The sequence below is a fragment of the Pecten maximus genome, chromosome 6 (genome assembly GCF_902652985.1).
Source record: "Pecten maximus chromosome 6, xPecMax1.1, whole genome shotgun sequence".
Lineage (NCBI taxonomy): Eukaryota > Metazoa > Mollusca > Bivalvia > Pectinida > Pectinidae > Pecten > Pecten maximus.
The window spans coordinates 35,158,716-35,182,221 of NC_047020.1; the positions used below are offsets into that span (position 1 = coordinate 35,158,716).

At 33.3% G+C, this 23,506-nt stretch overlaps 1 protein-coding gene across 2 annotated transcripts; it reads right to left on the minus strand.

The window, feature by feature from the left end:
- Positions 1–5,803: 5,803 nt before the first annotated feature.
- LOC117329645 (low affinity immunoglobulin epsilon Fc receptor-like) lies at positions 5,804–19,155 on the minus strand. Of its 2 annotated transcripts, none has more exons than XM_033887674.1 (4): positions 18,567–19,155; positions 16,753–16,880; positions 16,255–16,345; positions 5,804–6,438 (listed from the first exon to the last, which is right to left on the minus strand). In XM_033887674.1, exons 1-4 carry the CDS (start codon positions 18,910–18,912, stop codon positions 6,215–6,217), a joined length of 789 nt encoding a protein of 262 aa, XP_033743565.1. In that variant the 5' UTR covers positions 18,913–19,155; the 3' UTR covers positions 5,804–6,214. The 2 variants fall into 2 exon arrangements, with proteins under 2 accessions (XP_033743565.1, XP_033743564.1); XM_033887673.1 differs by lacking the exon at positions 5,804–6,438 and adding an exon at positions 13,456–13,979.
- Between the last annotated feature and the right edge of the window lie 4,351 nt (positions 19,156–23,506).

The following is a 23,506-nucleotide window of genomic DNA, read 5'->3' on the forward strand; positions in this document are numbered from 1 at the left end:
ACAGTACACTGGGGAACCCCTACCAGAGCCCCGTTCGATTTGCACTCTTCTAAGAAGAGAAGTATTCCGTTATATGTAAATCGAGTAAACCGGGAGAATAAAACAAAAAATAAGCAAGTTTTTTAAGTTTTCTCAAACACGATGACACAAACATGTGCATGTATGTGTTATAAATCCTTCTCTAGTGAAACCAGAGACATATATACAGTATATATGTCTCTGGTGAAACTCATCACTCGCACACTTAAAACATGGTCGCCGCCATCTTGGAAGATAAATCTTCCAGCTTCGAGACAGAAGAAGGAAGATCTTCCAGAAGCAGAAGAGCTACAAATCGAGTGACCGGAAGATATATTCTAGAATTAGAAGAGTGCAAATCGAACGGAGCTCTGGGGAATTCCCACCTTTTTACACCTCGAATCCTACGCCATTCTATTTTCAGTAGGAGTGTATATTTTTCCAAACCTCAAGACCCTACACTTTATTCTCGTATATAGAAACATGAGAAAGTACCCATTTCATATGTTATTTACTCAGGAAAACAGCTACAACACATTTTCCTCAGGGACTTGGTTTGGCTGATTTAGTTGTGTGAGTCCTAAAGCAAACACAGTACAATAGTATTACAACAATGTACATATATATGTTATATAATATTTACATCATTTCCTTATTTTCTTAATTTCATAATAGATAAAAATGATGAATGATTAATGAATAGTATCACAAATATTGTTGAAATATCACAGTTGACATAAGTATCATGTTATATATTGCACATTATTGTTATAGAGTAAATTTGCTTTACCTAGGATTGCCCATGAAAGCCGATGTACAGCTTATTTCCAATGGGGTCCTCGAGTAAAAGAATTTTAATCATTATAATTATTTATTTATCAAATTAAAAATTTGTCAAAAAAGTATAACCATTAAAAGTGTAGGTATCAATTAAATACACTTTCTAAAAATATAAATTTGATAACAGTAGTGCCGAGTTTTCCAGGGGTTGGGGATAACCCTACCAGCGAGATCTGCTTAGCCTGCACCCTGTGTACTCAATCACAGATAAGATATACAATATCATGGTGGCAAATTATTTTAAATTTTTTTTTATTAAATGTTACATAGTTTTAAATATAAAAAAGAATGATCCCATATATATATCTTAATTTAAAAGTTGATCATATGAGAATTTGAATCATCATGGATAACACAGCATATAATTGCCAGATAGTATAAGGCGATATCCTTATATGATGATATAATTGAATAAAAAAAAACCCACAATTTTAAGTTTAATGTTGTTAATAAGCACTGACGCTATCAATTAAATAATAACATTTCCGTCCAGTTGTAAACTCGATTTTTTGTCATTCAGATATTTTTTTTATGTTAAAAGTGCTGAAAGTGCCTCACAACCTTTATGATACCATGGATACAGTACCGCATTAATTATATTATCCACGTGCCTGAGTCTGGCTTTGGCTCGTTTGGCATACCATATTCTTCCATTCGTGGGTCACCCTCTCCTTTCTGACCATGTTCCGATTATACAATCATTCACCGTTGCAAGCATGTAAGACTGATAACAGTATTGTGAATAATGAAGAGTCAAACACTGAATCTGTTTTGAATTTGGTGTTATTACGTTAAATGACGGTTGTTGAAGACTGCAAATCAACTGACGTAAAAAGACTAAGATGGGGGACTGCATGACAAATTTTAAAAACAGCGAACATGTCTTTCATATTGGTAAATCAAAACAAAAGTAGCCTCTAGCCATTTGGATATATTTCACAAAATGATATACAAAATATACTATACAATGTCAATACATGTGCATAAGAACAAAAATAAATCAGTTACATATTATACAGAAACAATTCAAAGTGTCTTTGCACATAAACAAAACTACATAACAGTGCTATCACAAAAGGATGATTTAAATATATTATAGCATTAATCACTCGTAACACGAACAGATATCATAGCTGAGCAAGAAATTTAACAATTTTCGTGTTAAACGTTGCTATCAAAGCAGAGAGTCGCAATTATTTCCTATAATGTTTTATTACCCATCTTATTTTAATGTTGATTTTTTGCATAAAAATGTTTTTGGAGTCTATTGTATTTTCGCGAATTAATCAATTAAGAATGAATCAGGTAAAAAATAATGTTACACCAAAACTGAGTCCGCAAAATTACAGTATTTGTAGCTGGTTCTCTATGTAGAAAAGATTTTTTTTAAACCAAATAAGTCAGAGTGCCTGATATTTTACTTCTACGAATACATGGATATAGTTCCACATTTAGTATGAAAATTACTCTTAGCAAATAGAATACTATTGGTATATAATAAATAGTTAATAAATTCATGCATATAATAATATAAGACGATCATGCATATAAATGGAAGATTTCAAGATTTTTTTCAAGATTTTTATTGATTCGCTCAGACACATGACAATGGGTTACATGAGGCCATTTGTGACAAACAAAAGAAATAATCACGACAAGATGGATACATACAGTGCATACTACAAGTAATTACCTGTGTATATATATATATATATATATAGTAAAGGAGATTTTGTGTTTGCAACTTTTATTTTACATACTTGAAAATAATAATACAAATATTGGGGTACATTACAACTAGATAGCTAATAGTGAAATAGATGTATATCAATACAGCAAGCTGCCCATGACTTGGACAGAATATATATATGGAAGTTCAGAATTATACAACACAAAATACACTACGTTTCAATGCATATCGACAGATTTTCCAAATTGATTTCATAATGAGCAATTTTAACTCACTGTTAGGTTCCAAGTACCGACACACTGCATCGCTTGACCAGATGTCAGTATGTTTAAAATTGTCTACAGACACTCCACTTTTGGTGAGCCAAGTAGCTCCGCCTCTCCGAAATGAGCGTCCTTTGATTTTGGATGATGGAAATCCAGTTTTTGTTCGACAGGCACTTAACATTCTGAGCAAATTGTCATAACGCAGAGCCGACCCATCATTTTGCAGAAAAAAGGGCCTGAAATTTATTGCAGAAAATATATGAATGTACATGTTACATGCTTCAGTGTCGGTATAATGATCAAATGCAATGCGACTTCTTTAGCATTTTAATCAAATTTGCATTGGTGAAGCTTTCCTGATCCACAATTGCGCCTTGGAAATCAAAATGTTCAGCGACAGTTGTACGCGACCTCTCCGGACTAAATCACATACGTCCTGTTTCAGTAGTCCCCTCAAACTTCGATTGGTGCTTTAGAAGTGGTGTATCATGTATCATATCCTTGTCTTGGACATCAGACAGACTAAAATGAAGACATACCAGTGATGACCCGTTTGATTGTGATTAGTTAACGGGTACAAAATACGCCCAAAAATGAAAACGAAACTATTATAAATCATTTATTCGAGATTTTTTGTCGTGATAAGACGCGAGGAGAGTCATTTACTACATGTGCTAGTTAGCCGGTATTTGGGTATGCATCACATGCTTTTAAGGGCTGTAGTCAAATGGCTCTCATAAAAATGTCGACCAAGCTATTAGCTAACATTGTAGAAGTAAGACTCCATACATGCCTCTAATAGCTCATCATTTAAGCAATGAACAGTGGTTTTAATGTTGTTATTTTCGATATGGCAGCAAGATGAATGGTGGGCAAATGGCATGGGAACCCGCTACATTTGCCCAACATACATCTTGCTGCCATATCGACTATAACAACATTAAAACCACTGTTCAATACTTATATTTACATTGGCTTACCATTTCCGTCAACTTTGAAAAAAAACTGAACCAACAAAAAAAATCCCGCCTTTATTAATGTCACATGACCCACTGGGTGTTATAGCCTGAGGCACTGGGTGTTATAGGCGTATGGTGGCAACTGCCTCTTAGCATAGTGTCAATGGGGAAATGCGGATCAAATGTAAATATTCGCTTATATCATTTCTAAATAAGAGTTCGCGGAATAATATATTATCGATTAGGTGTGAAGACGTAAATTCATGAAATGATTTGCAATACATATTGTACAGATGTTTCTTTTGTCGATGTTTTTGTCTTTATTTTTGTTTTTTTGAAGAACAAAATATTGAACTCGTATGAAAAGCTAAAAAAACAAGCGAGACCGCGTTAAACGCATACGATCTAAGAGAAATTAAAAAAAAAAAAGTGTTCGTAAACAATGATATTACTTTAAAATATGTAATACAAAAATGCACGAACCTTAATTTAACATCGAACATTACTTCTAAAATATAAAATATGTTTGTTACAAATCGGTAGGTATTAAAGTCGCCCGAATTCATGTGAACTCGAACTGGACAAATAGCTACATGTGCGCACCTGGTAACCATGAAGCAAGAAGCCAACACAACCAACGAGGCCGTGGTCGAAGCAGGCTAGAGATTTATCAACTATTAACAATTTCGATATTGACAAAACTCACATTCTTCAAATGTTTTTCGGTAAAAATACATTTGACATTGACCACGAAGTAAAATAAAACCTTTGTAGAGGATATGTGTCGAAACTTGCAAACTTTCGACGCATTCTTGTGTGTCCCTGTGAATATATGAAACATCCAGGTAATATACCGTATACCTATAATGCTAAAATATAGTAAAAAAGATATTAGTCTTGTATCTAAAAAAGGTAACAAACTTTCCCACATTTAATTTGTTGCGTAGTGATCCGGTTCACAGACTTAAGCTGCTACGCTCGAGAATCAGAACTCTTCAGGCTAACATTTGTAAGTAACGAATGTCATGTGATAAACATGTCACCCTAAAAGAGAATGCTGTTTATCATGTTTATCTTACTCAAAAAAAAAAAATAAAATTAAGAATATTTTCTTGACTTAATTTGAAAACGAACCAGCAAGATTTAGATAGAAATGATAAATATATCACACTCATTAGGGAACCTTTATTCATCTTATCACTCCGTTTGGTGTCATATCTATCTGTGATTTACTATATCGAATACGTTAACAGAGAGTTTAATTGCATTTCTAATATGAAAACCTTATTTTTCTAAACTAACAGTTTACTGCAGTGTTTTGGTATTCTTATCGTTTGACCAGCGTGTTTTGCTATCAAATGTCCTACGTTTTTGTCATCCATATAATAAAAATCCATGTTATGACAACTTAAGTCCATCATTAATTGTTATTTTTGTTAAAAAGAACTATTGACAGTTCAGGGTATGCTCAATCCAAGATGGCAGTAGCTACCCCTTAACCTCTGGCCTATGACCACGAATTATTTTCACAACCACCACTTCAGCTTTCTGCTGCCCTCTGCCATTATAAACATTATAAACCTGGACACATTTGAGGATACAAAAATTGGTATGACTGGGAAAGAAAGTTGTCCTTGTGGAAAGGTCGATTAATATTAGGTTTGAGTGGCACGAAATAGAATTTGATGATAACATAGACTATATGAACTGAAATTCGCATTAATCATGGTGAATTAAAACTGATCAAACTCTCGTAAGTTAACTTTCAAATTTAGAAAAGACAATCGCTTACGATCTTGCCTTTTTAAACAAAAAAATAACTAACTCGAGTAGGATAAACATGACAAACATCCAATTATTCAGGGACCTTTGTTAATGACATCGCCACTGTATCAAGATTCATTGCTAAAAGTGCTGGATGCTGGTGATACGAGATCATTGATGACAATAGCGTCTACTCACATCTCAGTTATTAATGCAATGAATAGCGTCAGTGTCAAAAGCATCCTTCAATTTAATTCATCATATGATACGTTTTCAGTTTGCCTTTTATTATACAAAATGTATATTACATAAATTGGATGATATAAAATACTATTTACCTGTAGACTTACTTGTAAACCAACACACTCTATCTTAAGCTTATGATATTGTTTTTACAAGCTCTTTATTAACAGAATAACAGGCAAAATCATTTGTACATTAAAATACGTCATCTTAGATTCAAACGCTGATTGCGTTGCTGTTCAGTTTTAATGATCCAAGTGTTTTTTGTGAGAAACATTTCATTTTCAGTTGCTCAATTACACATAATCAATAACACCTTTATATAATAATACCCAAAGCTTCATATGTTGAACACATTCTTGTTCTTTAACAGATTGGTCCGTGTGTAGCGGAATACGTCTCTTTAAAGATAAGACATTCACAGCAGACGGTGCCTAGCGCACAATTTCGCAGATGAAATAGAGACCACCATATCCGTCACATACACAGTCTTGCATCAGAAATCCATTCGCCTTCTTAGCACACCCGCATGTCTCTCCGGATGGTTCATTGTTAGCCCATGACCTCACTGATGTATCGACTCGCTCATCGTTGCTGAGGAAAACCCAAACGTCTTCATCATTCCTCCTCCGTCCAGTATATACCAAGTCATAGTCACCTGTAAGAAACAGGGGAAATATAAACTGTTCAATTTCTAACTAAGTATAAAGTCCAATATCAAATAGGAAGTAAGTATTGCGTGCAAAATGCACAGACATAATGCTGTTGGATTTTCAATTCCTTGGCTCCTAGTTCCAGAGTACATTACCAGATGTTTGGAAAATTATCAATGCTGGTTCAATCAATAAAACCGTAGAATCGTGTTGTTCAGAAACGCATAGTATCATAAACTTGTCATTAAGATTAAATTTAGATTAAAAAAAATGCATTTTATTAGTAATTGAGATTTTGTACGAAATGAAAATTATATCAAATAGGTCGATGTCCTGATAAGAAACCTTCCATACGTGCTTCTCTGTAGACATATACCGAAACATGCAAATTAGACACTTCAAATATACACTATCTTCTTTAGCTGAAGAGAAAAGACGGTCCCCAAAACAGCATTTTTCCCCCGATAGTAAGACGTCCATCAACTTGCAATCCAGGAAATAAATGTGGTTAAAAGCACTAAATTTCAATGAATATAGACCTTTCAAAAATACAACAAATTCGTTTATGTGAGATTCTTTGTATATGTCATCAATGCGACATACTCTCAAGCGGTTTCCCTTGGCTGTGGCAATCAGGAATTTAATGTGACATCCAAGCAAGACAATAGCATCGCGTCATGAATTTAAAATATAAGTTTATTGTTTTATGTGATTAGCAGTTTCTCTAATTATTACCCTTTCCACGTTAAATTTTCAGAAATCTGTTCTGAAGATTTGACTTTGCTTGCAAAAGCTGACAAAAATAAAACGTAATTGACATATTCATAGGAACACAAATGATTGAAAACTAATTCAAAAACATAAAAATATTGTAGGTTATTGTCTATAACAATGATGTGAATAAAAAACGAATTTGTTACATGTACATGTTATCATGCATTGAAGGCCCTGGTTGTCGGATAATATGAGCTAGGGTTTATTTTCCCGAAGATGTCATATTCCGAGGGCTTTAAAGTGTTTATTATATAAAAAAAGAGTAATGAAGGATATTAAAAAAGATAGTCAAGATATGTGAATCTCCGTCATATTACGTATACCTGTGAGCCATTTCGCTTCATTGATATGATTTCAAGTCAGGGTTTTACTATTAGTTACTTTTAGAAAATCTTTGAAACATTTGAATGGTGCATTTGTTGATATGTCTGTGTCATCTGTTCACATTTCTTGTGTATAATTTTATCCATTTTTGCGCATTCGACTGCAGGAAAACTTTTGCTGTTTCTGTTTGTCTTGCTTTCCTAACAACTTGAAGGGAGACAACTCCGCAGAACAATATATAAGAGTCATAATGATGGCACGCGCCCCAAGTGATATATGAAGTTTTATTTCCCACATAAAAATAATATATGATGTTTAACATCGCTATCACGTGGTGACTGTGATCATTGACACAGTAACAAACATTATATGAATATAATTTGCAATGCAACTCATACGATGTTGATATCATATGATATATACATGTGTATTATATTTATACACTTATGTTGCATCAATTCGTTGCATTGTGGGCATTATATTGCATACATAAAATTGGTTTATATTTACATTTTATTAAAACGTTATTGTTTACAGGGTTCAACTTAGATCCTTAACTATTTTGTAAGTATTAGTCCTAAAAAAAATCAAAATGAGGCAACACACTCACCAATGTTACTCGCAAAGTTTTGTACAAGGAATTGAGCTTCTTCGTCCGTTTTGACCTCCACTAGGTTCGCTCCCATTGACGTGCATCGGTCCTGATTAATGATTAATAAATGTCACTTTATCTAGATTACATACAAGTGTACTTGTAAGTCTTAATGAGGTTCCTACTCCTAAAATTGTTTATATATGTTCCTTTTATGTTTTGACGGGAATGCCGTATTTTCATATACAGCCAATTCTGAAAGTGTACTGCCAGTTATGTAGTGAAGTTAATGTAGTTAATGTTAAGGCGACACATAGACCATTTTTGGTTACTATGGTCAGTTCTTTTTTCTAGGTTTGAAACAAATATTGTATCAAATAAAACCAAGTATAGGTTCACATACATTTTATATGATATCATATCATTTTGAACAAGTTCACAGGCGGCATTTTTATGTGAATAATGGTAAAGTATGTCGTGATTGAACTATAAGTCTTTAAAAAAACAATAAAAATTTCCTCTTAGCAATAATAATTTAATTAAAACTCACAATTGCTGGAGCCCATTCTCTTTTATCGGAATCATATGAGAAAAAGTAACACTTTTCCGGTGATGAGATCCAGCCATATTCACAAACTCGTGGTGCAACTGTAGTTATGGTGGTCGTGGTAGTGCTTGCTGTAATTATTTGAGAGGAAAAAGCAGCTACATTTAATACATTTTTACCAATGAAATATCGCAAATTATTCATCCTATATAAGTAATAATTTTTCATTGTCTGATTTGACCAATCAAACCACTGTAAAAGAAAAGTTTGAAAATAAAATGCTGACCTAGTATAATTTGCCTCAAATAGGGATTCCGTCGTTGAAAAGAGTTGATGCTATAAAAACAAAATTAAATAGGAATCTTGTATTTATTTACTGTACTAAAACGCTCAAAGCCTAAAGTTGGCCAACAGTTCTTAGATTTTAAAGTATATTTTTTAAGTCACTTCGACCCAAAGTGCGAAAATCAATTGCGCAAACGACTATCAATGCGAGAATGCGCAGGACAAGTTCAAGAACAGAAACGAAAATGGCGTACACGGCTCCACAGTAAGCGATCAACTGGACATGACAACATAGCGAACGTAATAACAAAATCGTATAAATATCGTCAACTAGTTGGAAACATTGAAGAGAGCGAAGGAGGCCGCGTTTGACGAGTCAAACGAGTAATTTTTGCATTACTTATGGTCATTTCTGCGGGATGTACTGATAATCAAATGTACTGATAATCAACTTAAGTAATCGACAGGTTCGTAATGAAGTTCCGCTCGAAGATGCACTTGTTACCAAGCTGACAAATCACAGACATTTCATCTGAATAATTTTGCAAGTATATACGGTGTATTTGTCTTATCTTTAGCAATTTTCTTCATTTAAATTTATTTACACATCAGGTTATAAGCACGTATTTCCGCCCTGTGGTGCGCATATTTATGCGACTTTGTGCATGAGTAAGATTATGTTTGTGTGTTAAATGTTTTTTTTTAAATATAACATATATATATATATATATTATTTACTCATTTACTACCTCTGAATGTTACCATAACTTAAGTAATTGAGGTGAAACGGGTTATAATTGGGTTTATCATCACAATCACAACAACATCACTCGTTATGCTGTGATATATATGTGAACTGCTGCCTGAGGTGTCAAGTGTCAAGTTTCAGTGAAGCGCTAGAGACGTAAATAAGATAGTTATTTCATCACAGTTAATCATAGATATGAGTGTAAGCTTCCTTTACTTAAACATCTTATAAATTACAATACACAGCTGGCGTTCGAACCAAGGAGTGTCCCTTTAAAAATGTAATTGAAGTGTATGCCTAACAGTTTCTTCAGAATACTTAATACATTTTACTCGTGCAGTTAATACTCGAGAAAGATATCAAAATATTAGCCGTATTAACTCGTGAAATATTCTTGGTATAACTCAATACACAGTTAGATATCCTCTATATCTTCTATAAAATGAGTAATGGAGATTTTAAAGCAATATATTCACTAACAAATTTATAACCAACATGATTCATTAGCCATGTTTTTAGTGATAGCACGATATTACACAATCACTCATATGTGTATGGCTTATCACTTGTATGGCCTCTGAGTTGTCTAAAATGTAACAACGGGTTATGAGATTAATCACGTGCCATTGCACGGTATTTCGTGGATGTAAAGTAAATGAAACACGGCGGAGTAATGGTAACATAGATCAGATTCGTATACGATAAAATATGTTTACTGAATTGGAAAATAAAGAGGTTTGTTCAACTAAGTCATAAAACAAGACATAAAACAAAGATATATTACCATATATTTTACACTTGCGGACCGTCTAAAAATAGCACATCTGCATTCAATTACTGTTACTATCAAATCACATAGCCATAATGTGTTTGAAAAATGGGACAGCATTTGTAACTCGGTTTCAGATAACAGTACTACAGAGATTTAAATATTTGGTTTATGTTTTGGCTGTGTGTTTGTGTGTTATGACTGAATCTGACATGTTTTGTTGGTTTATATTTAGGGTCCCCAAAAACCTGCTGTAGCTTCCTATGCACTCGCCGAATCTGCATGAATGATATACCCTGTTTATACCACCTATAGTTGCTTCTTTTCAAATCATATAAAATATCTTAATGTTAAATGTATTCATAATATTAAATCAAAAGCCCCTCCTTCATACATATCACTGCGTTTAGCTTGGAGGAAGTTTAACTACATTTCCTATAATGACATATAGTTAATACAAAAACTGTATTATAGCTATCATTATATGTATACATATCAATATAAACTGACATAATAAATCTCAAATAGTATTCTATGTGTATGATATTTACATACGTACAGTCTAGTATATGTCAATCAATATCTTACCGCCAGCAAACATCTCCCGTATATCTGACAGATCATTTTTCAACAGGCGAATTTCATTTTCAAATCCGGACAGCACTTTGGAAAAGTTCCTCAGGTCCGAAGATATTTCTCGTTTGACCTCTGTAACCACTGTAGCGTTACAGTCACAGTTGGGATGTTCGATTTGATCAACTTGAATTTCTATCTGATTTATCTTTCTATTGATATGAATGTAAGTCCTGTTCAAAAGGTTTACGACAGTTGAACCGTTCTCCTCGTAAACCTCCTACGAATCATTGTTGTCAGAAAGTACTTTTCTATCCACGGATATCAAAACCAAAACGGTCAAAAGCCAGTAAGTCTTCATTATTACAGATATCTTCGTCCCCATCTTTGTGTACTAAAGTAAATAATGTTCCCATTTGGCTTTAATTTATTTCTAGTCACATGATTTCTCGGGAACCAATTATTCTCACGCTAGAATCGAAAAAAAAAAAAAAAAAAAAAAAAAAATCCTTTACTGGAATGTCAGCTTAAATGCTGGTTAATTGTTTATTCGACGCAGAAAATGTTCACTTCTACGTATTTTTCGAGAATATTCCAGTTAAAGTCTTCGCATGTACATTAATGTCGCGCCACAAAGCTGTTTCATGTAAAAATTACTTTGTTGTGTAATGTTGTAACGTGTACATTCAAATGACAGGTCCCGTGCTGTGTTTACACTGCTTGACACGAACGATGCATTTTGAATTAATTTTTGAGCATTTTGCTCTTCACTATACATATGGTTTTGGAAATGATAAGTAAATAATTGATAACGATCCATTTTATCCGTGTTAAGTATGGAAACACAAACATTAACACTTGTTCTAAAATCCAATCTAGTAGAAATGTCTAAATTCATCAAGAAATGTTAAAATAAACAATATTTAGTGTCGATTTGGCAATCAGGACTTCATTTTACATAGCAGAATACTTTAATTTGATATTTAGAGGATGAAATGATACATTTCTTTCGTTTAAAAGCATACTTAAGATGTACATCATGTTTATTTACACAGTGGATGCACTGGACAGTTTTATTGGTCAATTGTTCATGTTGTCCCTCGTGCTGGTCGCGTGATTACAGTGTACGTGGGTATGTAAGAAATAGCGCATATAAAAACGTATAGAACTAAGGGGAAATATAGAATAGCACCTTTATCTTCATTATTATTTCGCTGTTACATATACAGATACTGTCTCTATGAGCAACATAAAACTAAGATCCACTCCCTTGATAATTATTTGAGGAGTCGATAGCAAGGTTCTCCCTAGTGAAACTACATCTTTTTCATGAATGGGACTGTTTGCTATAAGTTATATTGTATATAGCCAGGGTGGTTATATTGTTTACACAAAACCGGTGTGTGCAGATCACTGTTATTCAATTGTGTAAACGAAATTAAACTGAAACAACTTGAAGTATATGAATATATTAAAACAGTTAGCCAGAGGTGGTTCGTCATAATAAAATTGATTTCATGTGTTCGCACATGTTAAACTTGATTGAAATGAACAAATGTTTGTTCGGAAATCAAAGGAAAATGCAGACACATTTATATTTGCTGTCAACCCATCCTGTTCCTACCGTCTACCGAACTAATATCAAATATTTTACAGCTGAAACCATTGCAGTAGATTTTTTTTTCAACAGTGTCAATTGTAATATTCAAATTTATGTCCTCATATTATACTTTTGTTGATTTTTTTTTTTTCAAATACAAATACAAATTATTAAAGTGTTGAATTCATGAGGTATTTTTTTGTAGTTGATTGCACTATTTTCACTACATCACTTAAGCTTGATGCTGTCGTCTGTCATTCTAGACATCAACCTGAACATGTTTGTTAATAAACCGGGGGTCAAAATTGGTAGGACTTGAAAAGAGGGATATCCGTGTGGAAAGGTCGATTAAACTTGGGTTTGGGTCGTACGAAAAAGTGTGTGTTAATAAAATAGACTATATGAACTGAGATTCGCTTTGACCAGGGTGAACCAAAACTCTCGTGCGTTAACTTTCAAATTTAGAAAAAGACACTCGCCCACGCTCTTGTATTTTTTTTTTTATATATATATTTTAAAATTATAACATTAACTAACTCGAGTTACACAAACATGATCAACATCTGGTAATTGTTAGGGGGACCTTTGTTTAAACGTCACAACCTTATTAAGCACATTTACTAAAGTGCAGGATGGTGTTCTACAGTCAATATTAGAATCGGAGTCTATATCAATAGTATCCTTTGACTTAATTCGGCATATGGTACGTTTTCAGTTTTCCGTTTATAATATATTTTGTACAATTTATTACATATATATCTGTATTTGTAAACTAACACACTTTATCTATGACTCATTATATTGATTTTAACAAGCCCTTTATTAACAGAATAATAGACAAAATCATTTGTTTATTAATATACGTTATCTTAGATTCAAACGGTGATTGCGTTGCTGTTCAGTTTTAATGATACATGTGTATTTTGTGAGGAACATTTCATTTTCAGTTGCTCAATTTCAGATAATCAACAACATCTTTATATACAAATACCATACCAATTTTAATGTAAAGCTGAAATGTCCAACAGATTCTTGTGTTTTTCACAGATGGATCGTGTGTAGGAGACTATTTCGCTTTTAATATAAAGGATTCAGCGCACTTTGTGCCTAGCGCACAATTTCGCAGATGAAATGGGTGTCGAAGCCGTCACATAAACAGTCATGCATCAGAAATCCATCTGATTTTTTAGCACATCCGCATGTTTGTATCTCACCGGTTGGTTCATTACTCCCCCATGACCTCACTGACGTATCGACTCGCTCATCGTTGCTGAGGAAAACCCAAACGTCTTCATCATTCCTCCTCCGTCCAGTATATATCAAGTCATAGTCACCTGTAAGTAACAAGACCAATATAAACTAATCACATTCTTACTAAGTATCAAGTGCAATATCAAATAAAAAGGAAGTACTGTGTGCAATATAGACTGATATAAAGGTGTTTGGTGTTTCACTAACCTTGCTCTTAGTTCCAGAACATTACATAACTGGATTTTTTTAAAGCAATTAGCAATGCTATTATGAATATGTTGTTCACAAACACAAAGTCTCATTTCCTTTTATCAAAATTATATTAATATAAAGAAAAATCAAATTATATGTTATAAGTAATTGAGATTGTTTACTCAATGAAATTATATAAAATCAGTCGATATCCAGATAAGATACCTTTCATACAAACTTTTTCGTAGACACATACCAAAACATGCAAATTATATACTTCAGATATACACTCTATATCTTCTTTTAGTTGCAGTTAAAACAACGGCCCCCAAAACAACACCTTTTTTCCGCAATTGTAAGACGTCTATCAAATTACAATCCAGCATATCAATGTGATTGAAAGCACTGAATTTCAATGAAAAATCCAGCAAATTCGCTTATGTGATATTCCTAGTATATGTCATTAATGCGACATACTCTCACGGGAACAACCAACCAGTTGAGAAAATTAGATTTTTGAAACATCCCCTGTGTATAGAAAGTTGAGCCAAGGATAACATGTCTGGCAGCCACTGATTGGCCAGTATCTTATGAAGTAAGAAAATAGATATGTAACCTGATAGGTAACTATCCATAAGAAATGTTGATATAAATCTCGTAGGTCCGATTGAACTTTTGAGAATTTTTACTACGAAATTCACTCATTTTCAAAATGGCTACCTGGGGAAATTTGAGCTGAAGGATCCAACTTTAGTTTTTGATAATGTGTTATATGAGACCCTAAACTTCTGTTGTAAACCATAATTGTCATATTGAATTCAAGAATTTAAATGAAATACTCCAAAACGCTAACACTAAAGTCTATGGAAAAAACATTTGGTTGATTGGTCCCTCAAGCGGTTTTCCTTGGCTGTGCCAATCAGGAATTTAATGTTACATTCAAGCATGAACAATAGAATTGCGTCATGAATTTAAAATATAAGTTTACTGATTGATGTGATAAGCAGTTTCTCTAATCATTACCCTTTTCACGTTAAATTTTCAGAAATTAGTTTTGGAGATTTGACTTTGCTCGCAAATGCTGACAATAATAAAACGTAATTGACCTGTTCATAGGACACAAATGATTGATAACTAATCCAAAGGCCTATAAATATTGTAGGCTATTGTCTATAACAATGATGTGAATAAAAGACAGACTTGATAGCATGTCATGCCCTGGTTGCAGGGTAATATGAAGAATTATTTTCCCGATGATGTCATATGTCCAAGGACTTTAAATTGTTTATTATACAAAAATAGTAAAGAATGATATTTAAAAAAGAATCGCAGTTGTATTACGTATACCTGTGAGCCATTTCCGCTCGATTGATACGATTTGAAGTCAAGGTTGTACTACTAGTTTCTTTTAGAAATTTGTGCATTTGTTGATATTTATGTGTTTTCTGTGCATATTTCTTGTGCGGCATTTTATTTATTTTTACACATTCGACAGCAGGAAATCTTTTGTGTTTCTGTTTGTCTTCCATTTCTAAACAACTTTAAGGGAGACAACTCCGCAGAACACAATGTAAGGGTCAGCATTTTGGCACGCACCCAGGTGATATACGAACATTTTCCCCCTCGGGTAAAGGATATATGATGTTTTACATCCCTGTCACGTGATGCGTTTTAACTAATCATTGACACAGTAACAAACATTACATATTAATATAATTTTAATGTAATTAAAGGGAAATAACTCGTGTGTAAATTTTTTAGCACAAAATTATACGAAAATTTGGAAATGTGCAGGCTTTCCGATGCATCAATTAACGTAGGTGCCTAGCTGCCCTTTATGCATCTTCGGTCCTGTCGCAGACAACTAAAAGAATGTATAGATTGAAAATGGCCATCATACATGGCATATGGTGACATTTAATATAAATTCTAAACATATTACAATTTAACAATACATAATTAACATAGCATAACACAATCAGTAAACAAAAAAAAAACATCTCAAAATGACAATGGTAGTAAATAACAACAAAAGCCTGTGTTATGGTTGCCAAACTCTGCTAAACTCAAAACAGGCCTGTGAAACACTGCTGGTTCAACAGCTAGATCCTGACCTATTTTAGAAGTATACGTCCTAAACCATTTAAAATAGGACAATACACTCACCAATGTTACTCGCATAGTTTTCTACCAGGAATTGAGCTTCTTTGTCCGTTTTGACCTCCACAAGTTTCGCTCCCATTGACGTGCATCGGTCCTAATTAATGATTAATAAATTATATTGTATCTAGAGTACATATAATTGTACTTGTAAGTCTTAATGAGGTTCTTACTCAATGAATTATCTTTTTATTTTTGTTTCATGATAATGTCATATTTTCCCGACAGCCGCTTATAAATGGTAGTGTTGTAGTGAAATAAATGTAAGTACTATTAAGGTAAAACAATGACAATTTTGGTTACTATGATATCTCTTTTTATCTGGGGGTGAAGCAAATATGGTATTCAATAAAGCCAAATATAGGTTCACATAACTTTTATATGATATTATATCATTTTGATACAAGCTACAATATATCAATCATTTCGTGGTTAATTATTTCGTCATTGAACTAATTAGTATTTAAATGACCAATTAAAAGTCCACTTAGCATTGAAACTCACAATCGCAGGAGCCCATTCTCTTTTATCGGAATCATATGAGAAAAAGTAACACTTCTCCTGTGATGAGATCCAGCCAAATTCACAAACTCGTGGTGCAACTGTAGTTATGGTGGTCGTGGCGGTACTTGCTGTTATTAATTAAAACAATAGCGAAATTTAAAAAAGCTTTTCGATGTAACATAATCGATTTCGGTTGTGTTGTAGCTAACTATCCATCTGTCTTGGTAGATGATGATACTGTGTATGTCCTTTGAGATTACAAGCGGGAATAACGTGCCTGTCACCCTATTTATCAGTCTAACGTGTGACACTGTTAATAATAAATAAAATATATATCAAACGTGCTTTTAACACTATCAAGTTCACTTTATTGTGGGTCATTTGTACCTTCCCATTCAAATTTTGACATATCTTCTTACCATTTTTATCGTCTCCTCTTACTTAAAATCCTTCTAATTATTGATGAGTTCATAAAGGTCGAAATAGCTGTAACATGCACTTAACTACATTTAAGATATATTATTTTGTACCATCCTAAGAAAACATAGGTATCGAACCGTGATGCAAATAAGACAAACCAAACATCCAATGTCCAAAAATATTTAAATGTATTACATTTTACCTGTAAAATATCGAAAATTACTCATCCATTAAAAATAATATTTTTCCACTATTGAAAAATATCATTTTTGTCTGTTTTGACAAAAAAACACTGCTTACAAAAGATACTGGAAAAATTAAAAAACCATACCCACTTTATTTTGCTTTAAAATTGTAATTAAAACTCGTGCGTCTAATACTAGTAAAAATATCAAAATATTAGTCCAACTTTAAAATATATTCGGTATTACTGAATACACTGTTAGATATCCTCTATATCTTCTATAAAAGGAGATTTTTAATTAATATCTCCACTAACAAATATATAACAAAGAAAGTAATGTTTCATTGACATTTTCCCTTAGTTATACAATGATACTGGACAACCACATACATATCTATGGCGTAAAATTTTTAGCATCATCTGAGTGGTTTAAAATGTAACAACAGGTTTTTGATCGTAATCCCACATAATAGATTGCACGGTATTTCGTTGGTGTAAGATAAAGGAAACACGGCAGATGAATGGTAAGATAGATTAAGTTAGAATTATATATACTTTTTACTGAATCAGAGAATCAAGAGGTTTGTTTAACTAAGTCATAAAACAGGACATAAAACAAGGATATATTCCTATATGTGTTTTATAACAGCGGACCATCTAAAAATAGCACATCTGCATTTAATTACTGTAACTATCAAACACATAGCCAGAATGTGCTTGAAAAATGGGACAGCATTTGTTGGTCGGGTCTCAGATTACAGGTATAAAGAGAGTTAAATCTTTGGTTTGTGTTTTGCCTGTTTGTTTGTACGACTATATCTGACATGTGTTGTTGGTTTATATGTAGGGTCCCCGAAAATCTGCTGTAGCTTCTTATACCACCGTCGAATCTGCATGAATAATACATCCCGTTTATACCATCTATAGTTGCTTCTTTTCAAATAATACAAAATAAATAATAGCCCGATATCTCATTCGATATTTAATGCTAAATGTACCTACATCATTATATTAACAACAATGCTGCGTCTAGTTTTGAGGAAGTTTAACAACGTTCCTTATACTGATATTTATTTAATACGAAACAAAAATTATGTGTATGATAATATGTATAATATCAATATAAACCGACATAATAAATCTTAAATACTATTCTACGTGTGTGATAATTACATACTTACAGTCTAGTATACATCAATCAATATCTTACCGCCAGCAAACATCTCTCGTAAATCTGACAGATCATTTTTCAACAGGCGAATTTCATTTTCAAATCCGGACAGCACTTTGGAAAAGTTCCTCAGATCCGAAGATATTTCTCGTTTGACCTCTGTAACCTCTGTAGCGTTACAATCACAGTTGGGATGTTCGATTTGATGGACTTGTATTTCTAGTTGATTTATCTTTCCATTGATATGAATGTAAGTCCTGTTCAAAAGGTTTACGACAGTTGAACTGTTCTCCTCGTAAACCTCCTCCGAATCATTGTTGTCAGAAAGTACTTTTCTATCCACGGATATCAAAACCGAAACGGTCAAAAGCCAGTAAGTCTTCATTATTACAGATATCTTCGTCACAGTCTTTGTGTACTAAAGTAAATAATGTTCCAATTTGGTTTTAATTTATTTCTAGTCACATGCTTTCTCGGGAACCAATTATTCTTTCGCTAGATTTGCCAAAAGAAATGACTACTTGAATGTTAGCTTAAATCCTGTCTAATTATTCATTCGACGCGGAAAATGTTTATTTCTACGTATTTTTTCGAAAGTATTTCAGTTAACGTCTACGCATGTAAATGTATGCTGCGGCACAGTGGGATCCATTTAACTTTTTATGTAAACGATACATTGCTGTGCATTGTTGCAACGTGTACATTTCAATGACGACACACTGTTTATAGAACCTTTGTTGTGTCTACACTGCTTGACACGAAGGATGCATTTTGTATCGTTTTTTTTTTAGTATTTTGCTAGTATGAATAGTTTAAATTTGTGAAATAAGATAAAAACAACATGAAACAAAATCAAGAATGAATGTAAATTAACGTCAAACGGCAAGTTACTTTTTCAATACATTCGTAATCGCGACTGGGATCAGTTGTCATAGTAACGGTAAGGAGGTGTTTTTTTACCAGTTTAGATTCTACCTACTTCAACGAATAACCGAAAACAAACTACACAATACATAATATGCTTATGGAAATGACATGCAGATAATTGATTACCACCTATTTCATCCGTGTGTCAGTATTTTTTCGTTTCGTTTCTATGCCATACCTTAGTACTAGAACTACTGAAGAATCTCGATATCGAAACACGAACATTAACACTTGCTCATCTAGCCACCCCATTACTCAAAATAACGGTTGATCAAACAATGAAACGAGGAAGATTTTTAGATGAAAATAATTAATTTTCCCCAACAATTTTGTAGAAATATCTAAATTCGTCAAGAAATGTTAAAAACATACAAATTTAGTGCTGATTTGGCAATTAGAACCTCGTTATTTACAGTAGGATAGTTTCAAATTGATATTTGGAAGATAAAACGACACTGTTTTTTGGTTTCGAAGTATGTTCAAGATGTATATTATGTTAATTTACACAATTGGTGCATTGGGCAGTTTTTCTTATCAGCTTCAAATGTTGTCTCTCGTGCTGGTCGCGTGACTACAGTGTACTTGGGTATGTAAGACCTAGTACATACAATGCTATAATTGCTATTGTTTACGCACATGTAGTGTGAAAGTTCACCGTCATACGATTATGTAAACGAATTTAAACTAAAACAACGTAAAACATTTGAATGTACTAAAGCAATTAGCCGGAATGAGATCTTCATGATAGAATTAATTCAATAGTTTCGCAAATGCTAAATGAATCCCAATGTAAAATGAGTAATGGTAAATTAAGGAAAATATAGACACAAAACTTGTTGTTTCTAATGCATCCTCTTCTTACCATCCACTGAACGAATACCCCAATATTTTACAGTTGAAACCAATGCAGTAAATCTGCTTTTTTTATATCACATAACAATATCAATTGAAATATTCAATTTCATTTCCTTATATTGTATTTTTTCTAAAAATTCCTTTTTTTTTCTTCTAAAATTATACAAATTATCAATTACTTTATACATCAGCATATGTGTTGAATTAAAGAGGTCATTAACTGTATCATGTTTATTTAAGAAGAAGACGATGCATAACCCAGGATGTTTTTGTTAATATCATATATCATTGTTTTGTTTTCAACCGTCAACATTTACTTTTTGGTATAAAAAAGTTATTTCAAATCAAAAGCCCTGTTGAATAGCATCCTTTCTTGTCAGACATATGTTATTGTCCGAAAGAGACGACTTAAAATCAATTTCGAAGATTTAGAAAAGGTTAAACCCGGTACAAAAGCTGTAATGCATCCGAAAGTCGTCTCCATCTGTATGTCTCTCCGTCCGGCTTCCCGCTATCCCATGGCTTCACAGATCTATCGACTATCTGTCGTTGCTGACAAAAATACCACCGTTTACATCATCTCTGGTGAGCCCAGTTTATACTAAGTCAGTACTTCCTGAAATTATAAGGCAACATGCAACATGTATATAACAAATAGCAGCTAACCATACTGTACACGTAGTGCAGTTTTTAATTTCCGAGGAAAAGGTAACCAACATAAACAATCTCATCACGTTATAGGTATATATTTATTACTTATTATACCTTATGTAAGATTCTCGCCTTATTATTGGTCAATTCCTAATCACATGACCTGAAACAATATGCAGTGTCAGAAACAGCGGTCAACATTGCCGTGGGATATTGCAATGTTCCCCGTTCCGCCCGAAAACGCACGATTGTTTCTTACGGAAAATCCCGAACATTGAGAAGGGAGACAATTCTTACAAACGCAACAGTGACACAGACAACTTGTAAACATGGAGCAGACGTCCAAGAGGTTTGCCTCAATATTTGAGGAGGATATCGATAAATTGATATCTATTCGGTATAATAAAATAAATAGTGTCCTTGTTTGAGGGGAATATGGAGGATTGTTTCCCCTCGAGAACATGATCTTCCCTCGCCTATCAGCTCGGGACGATTATGTTCCCTCGGGGAAACAATCCTCCATATTCCCCTCAGACAAGGGCACTATTTATATAATAATGCATTTGATTTTCCTAATCTATACGCATAAGCTATGCACGTCTGGAATGACTATTGCACAGTCACGTTCGAACTATTGAACACCTGTTACGCTTTGGATTTTAGTCACTTGCGAACTATTGAACACCTGTGACGTTTCGGAATTTGGTGCATTCTAGACTATTGCCCAGACACCCATGATATATTTGTATAATATATATTAACTTTATTTCTAGAAACTATACACTGATACACTTGCTCTTGTTCAAGCTCCCATTTTTCTTCAGCATAACATAACCTCAATTTGACCCAGTACAGAAGCACCTACATGCATATCTCAGGAACACCTGTTCGTATTATCTATGCACTGTTTATCGGTATCATTGTAAACATGTATCTTTATTTACATTTCATCCTCATTTGATCAAGTTTGAATATTTCCGTGAAGATTCTAATAGAGTAAATTAATGCGCCAGATAGGAATACATTTATGTTAATATGTTGAAGTGATATTCAGACCTTTACAGATCTCAGACATATAGATACCTGTTAATGTATTAGGATTCTTGTAGAATTATAACGTTTCTTCGGTGATCATCCTATTAATCAATAATTGCTGTCCTCTACTACTCCTCTTTTTTGGTACATTATGTCAAAATAAAATTTTCAGGACGTGCAAGTTATCAGATTTGTGTTGTTTACTTCATCGCTAAAATTTGTACCTGCGGACCACATTGCAGGAGTTCGTAGAAGCGACTGAATTGAGGGGTACTATAATTTCTCATATTTTTAAACCATTATCTTCTTCCATATGTTTCTACTGGCACGACCTTAGTTTATTCGAGGAATCATCCGAAGGAGAAAGGCTGTTGGTTCTGTTCTCAGACCGAGATATACCGGAGACTCTAAAAGGTAGTTATTTCTCCTGCTTTGGGCTCAGCATAATCGGGAATACCGATTCCGCTCGTTGTCAGAATAAGTTAAACGGATATATATTGTCCCAAATGCATACATACATGTATACTGTATAACGTATATGTTGTTAAGCAAATTAATCCAATGTGAGATGAGTTTAATTTTCATCCAATAATTACCAATAGTCATAAGTTTTGGGCGATTCAAATAGCGTTTAGCGAATTGTAAACTTAAGAAATAAGCCTAATACTAATGATGTGAACAATTATTTGCCAATGTAGATTAAAATAATTTGGCGGTTTACCACTTTTCAACTTTTTAAACATGATTCAAATCATTGCATCAGATTTTACGTCATGGTTCAAATATAATGACGTCACCATTAGGTTTCCGTTTAATAATTCAATTATGAAAAACTGTTCAATGTTTAAATGTAAATTTCATCTAGAAAAAAATTATTGTATATAAGGAAAGAATAAAATAATATTATGTACTTGAAAATGTTAAAGAGGCTTACCCGCAGACGGACCGATAAACGGCACATCTCCGATCACTAAATAAACTTCAGTACACGTTTCTATGTGACAAAATTAGAGGCTTTCCGACTTTATTTCTTGAGAACAATTACAGAATCTGTATTTAAAAGACGTTTTAAAACTCAACCTGAGAGGGAAATGTATGGAATACAACGGCAAATCTTCTTTGTAAATCGCCGCTGCCTTTGAAGTTATCATTGTGCGGCACTGTGCACGTGCTTGTTTCTTTGATGTATCAATCAAACTAGACTCCACTTTATAGCGGGGACTTATTGCGGGTTGCGATTAAATAAATAATATTTTAAAAAATGAGGTTTTAATATAATTTTCAGCGTTTCATAAGGAAAATAAGATGAAAAACTCAACAATTCCAACAATCTGTCATGTGTTAAAAATCTTTTTCTATTAGCCCATTTTTCTGATCTCTGCGGGCAAGCCTCTTTAAATAGTGATAAAATCCTTATCAAGTTAAATCTGGCATCTGCAAATCAATGCGTTCACTCGCCAGTAAGGGTTTGGGGTGAGGTGAAACACCGAAACACAAACTGTGGCATTTTT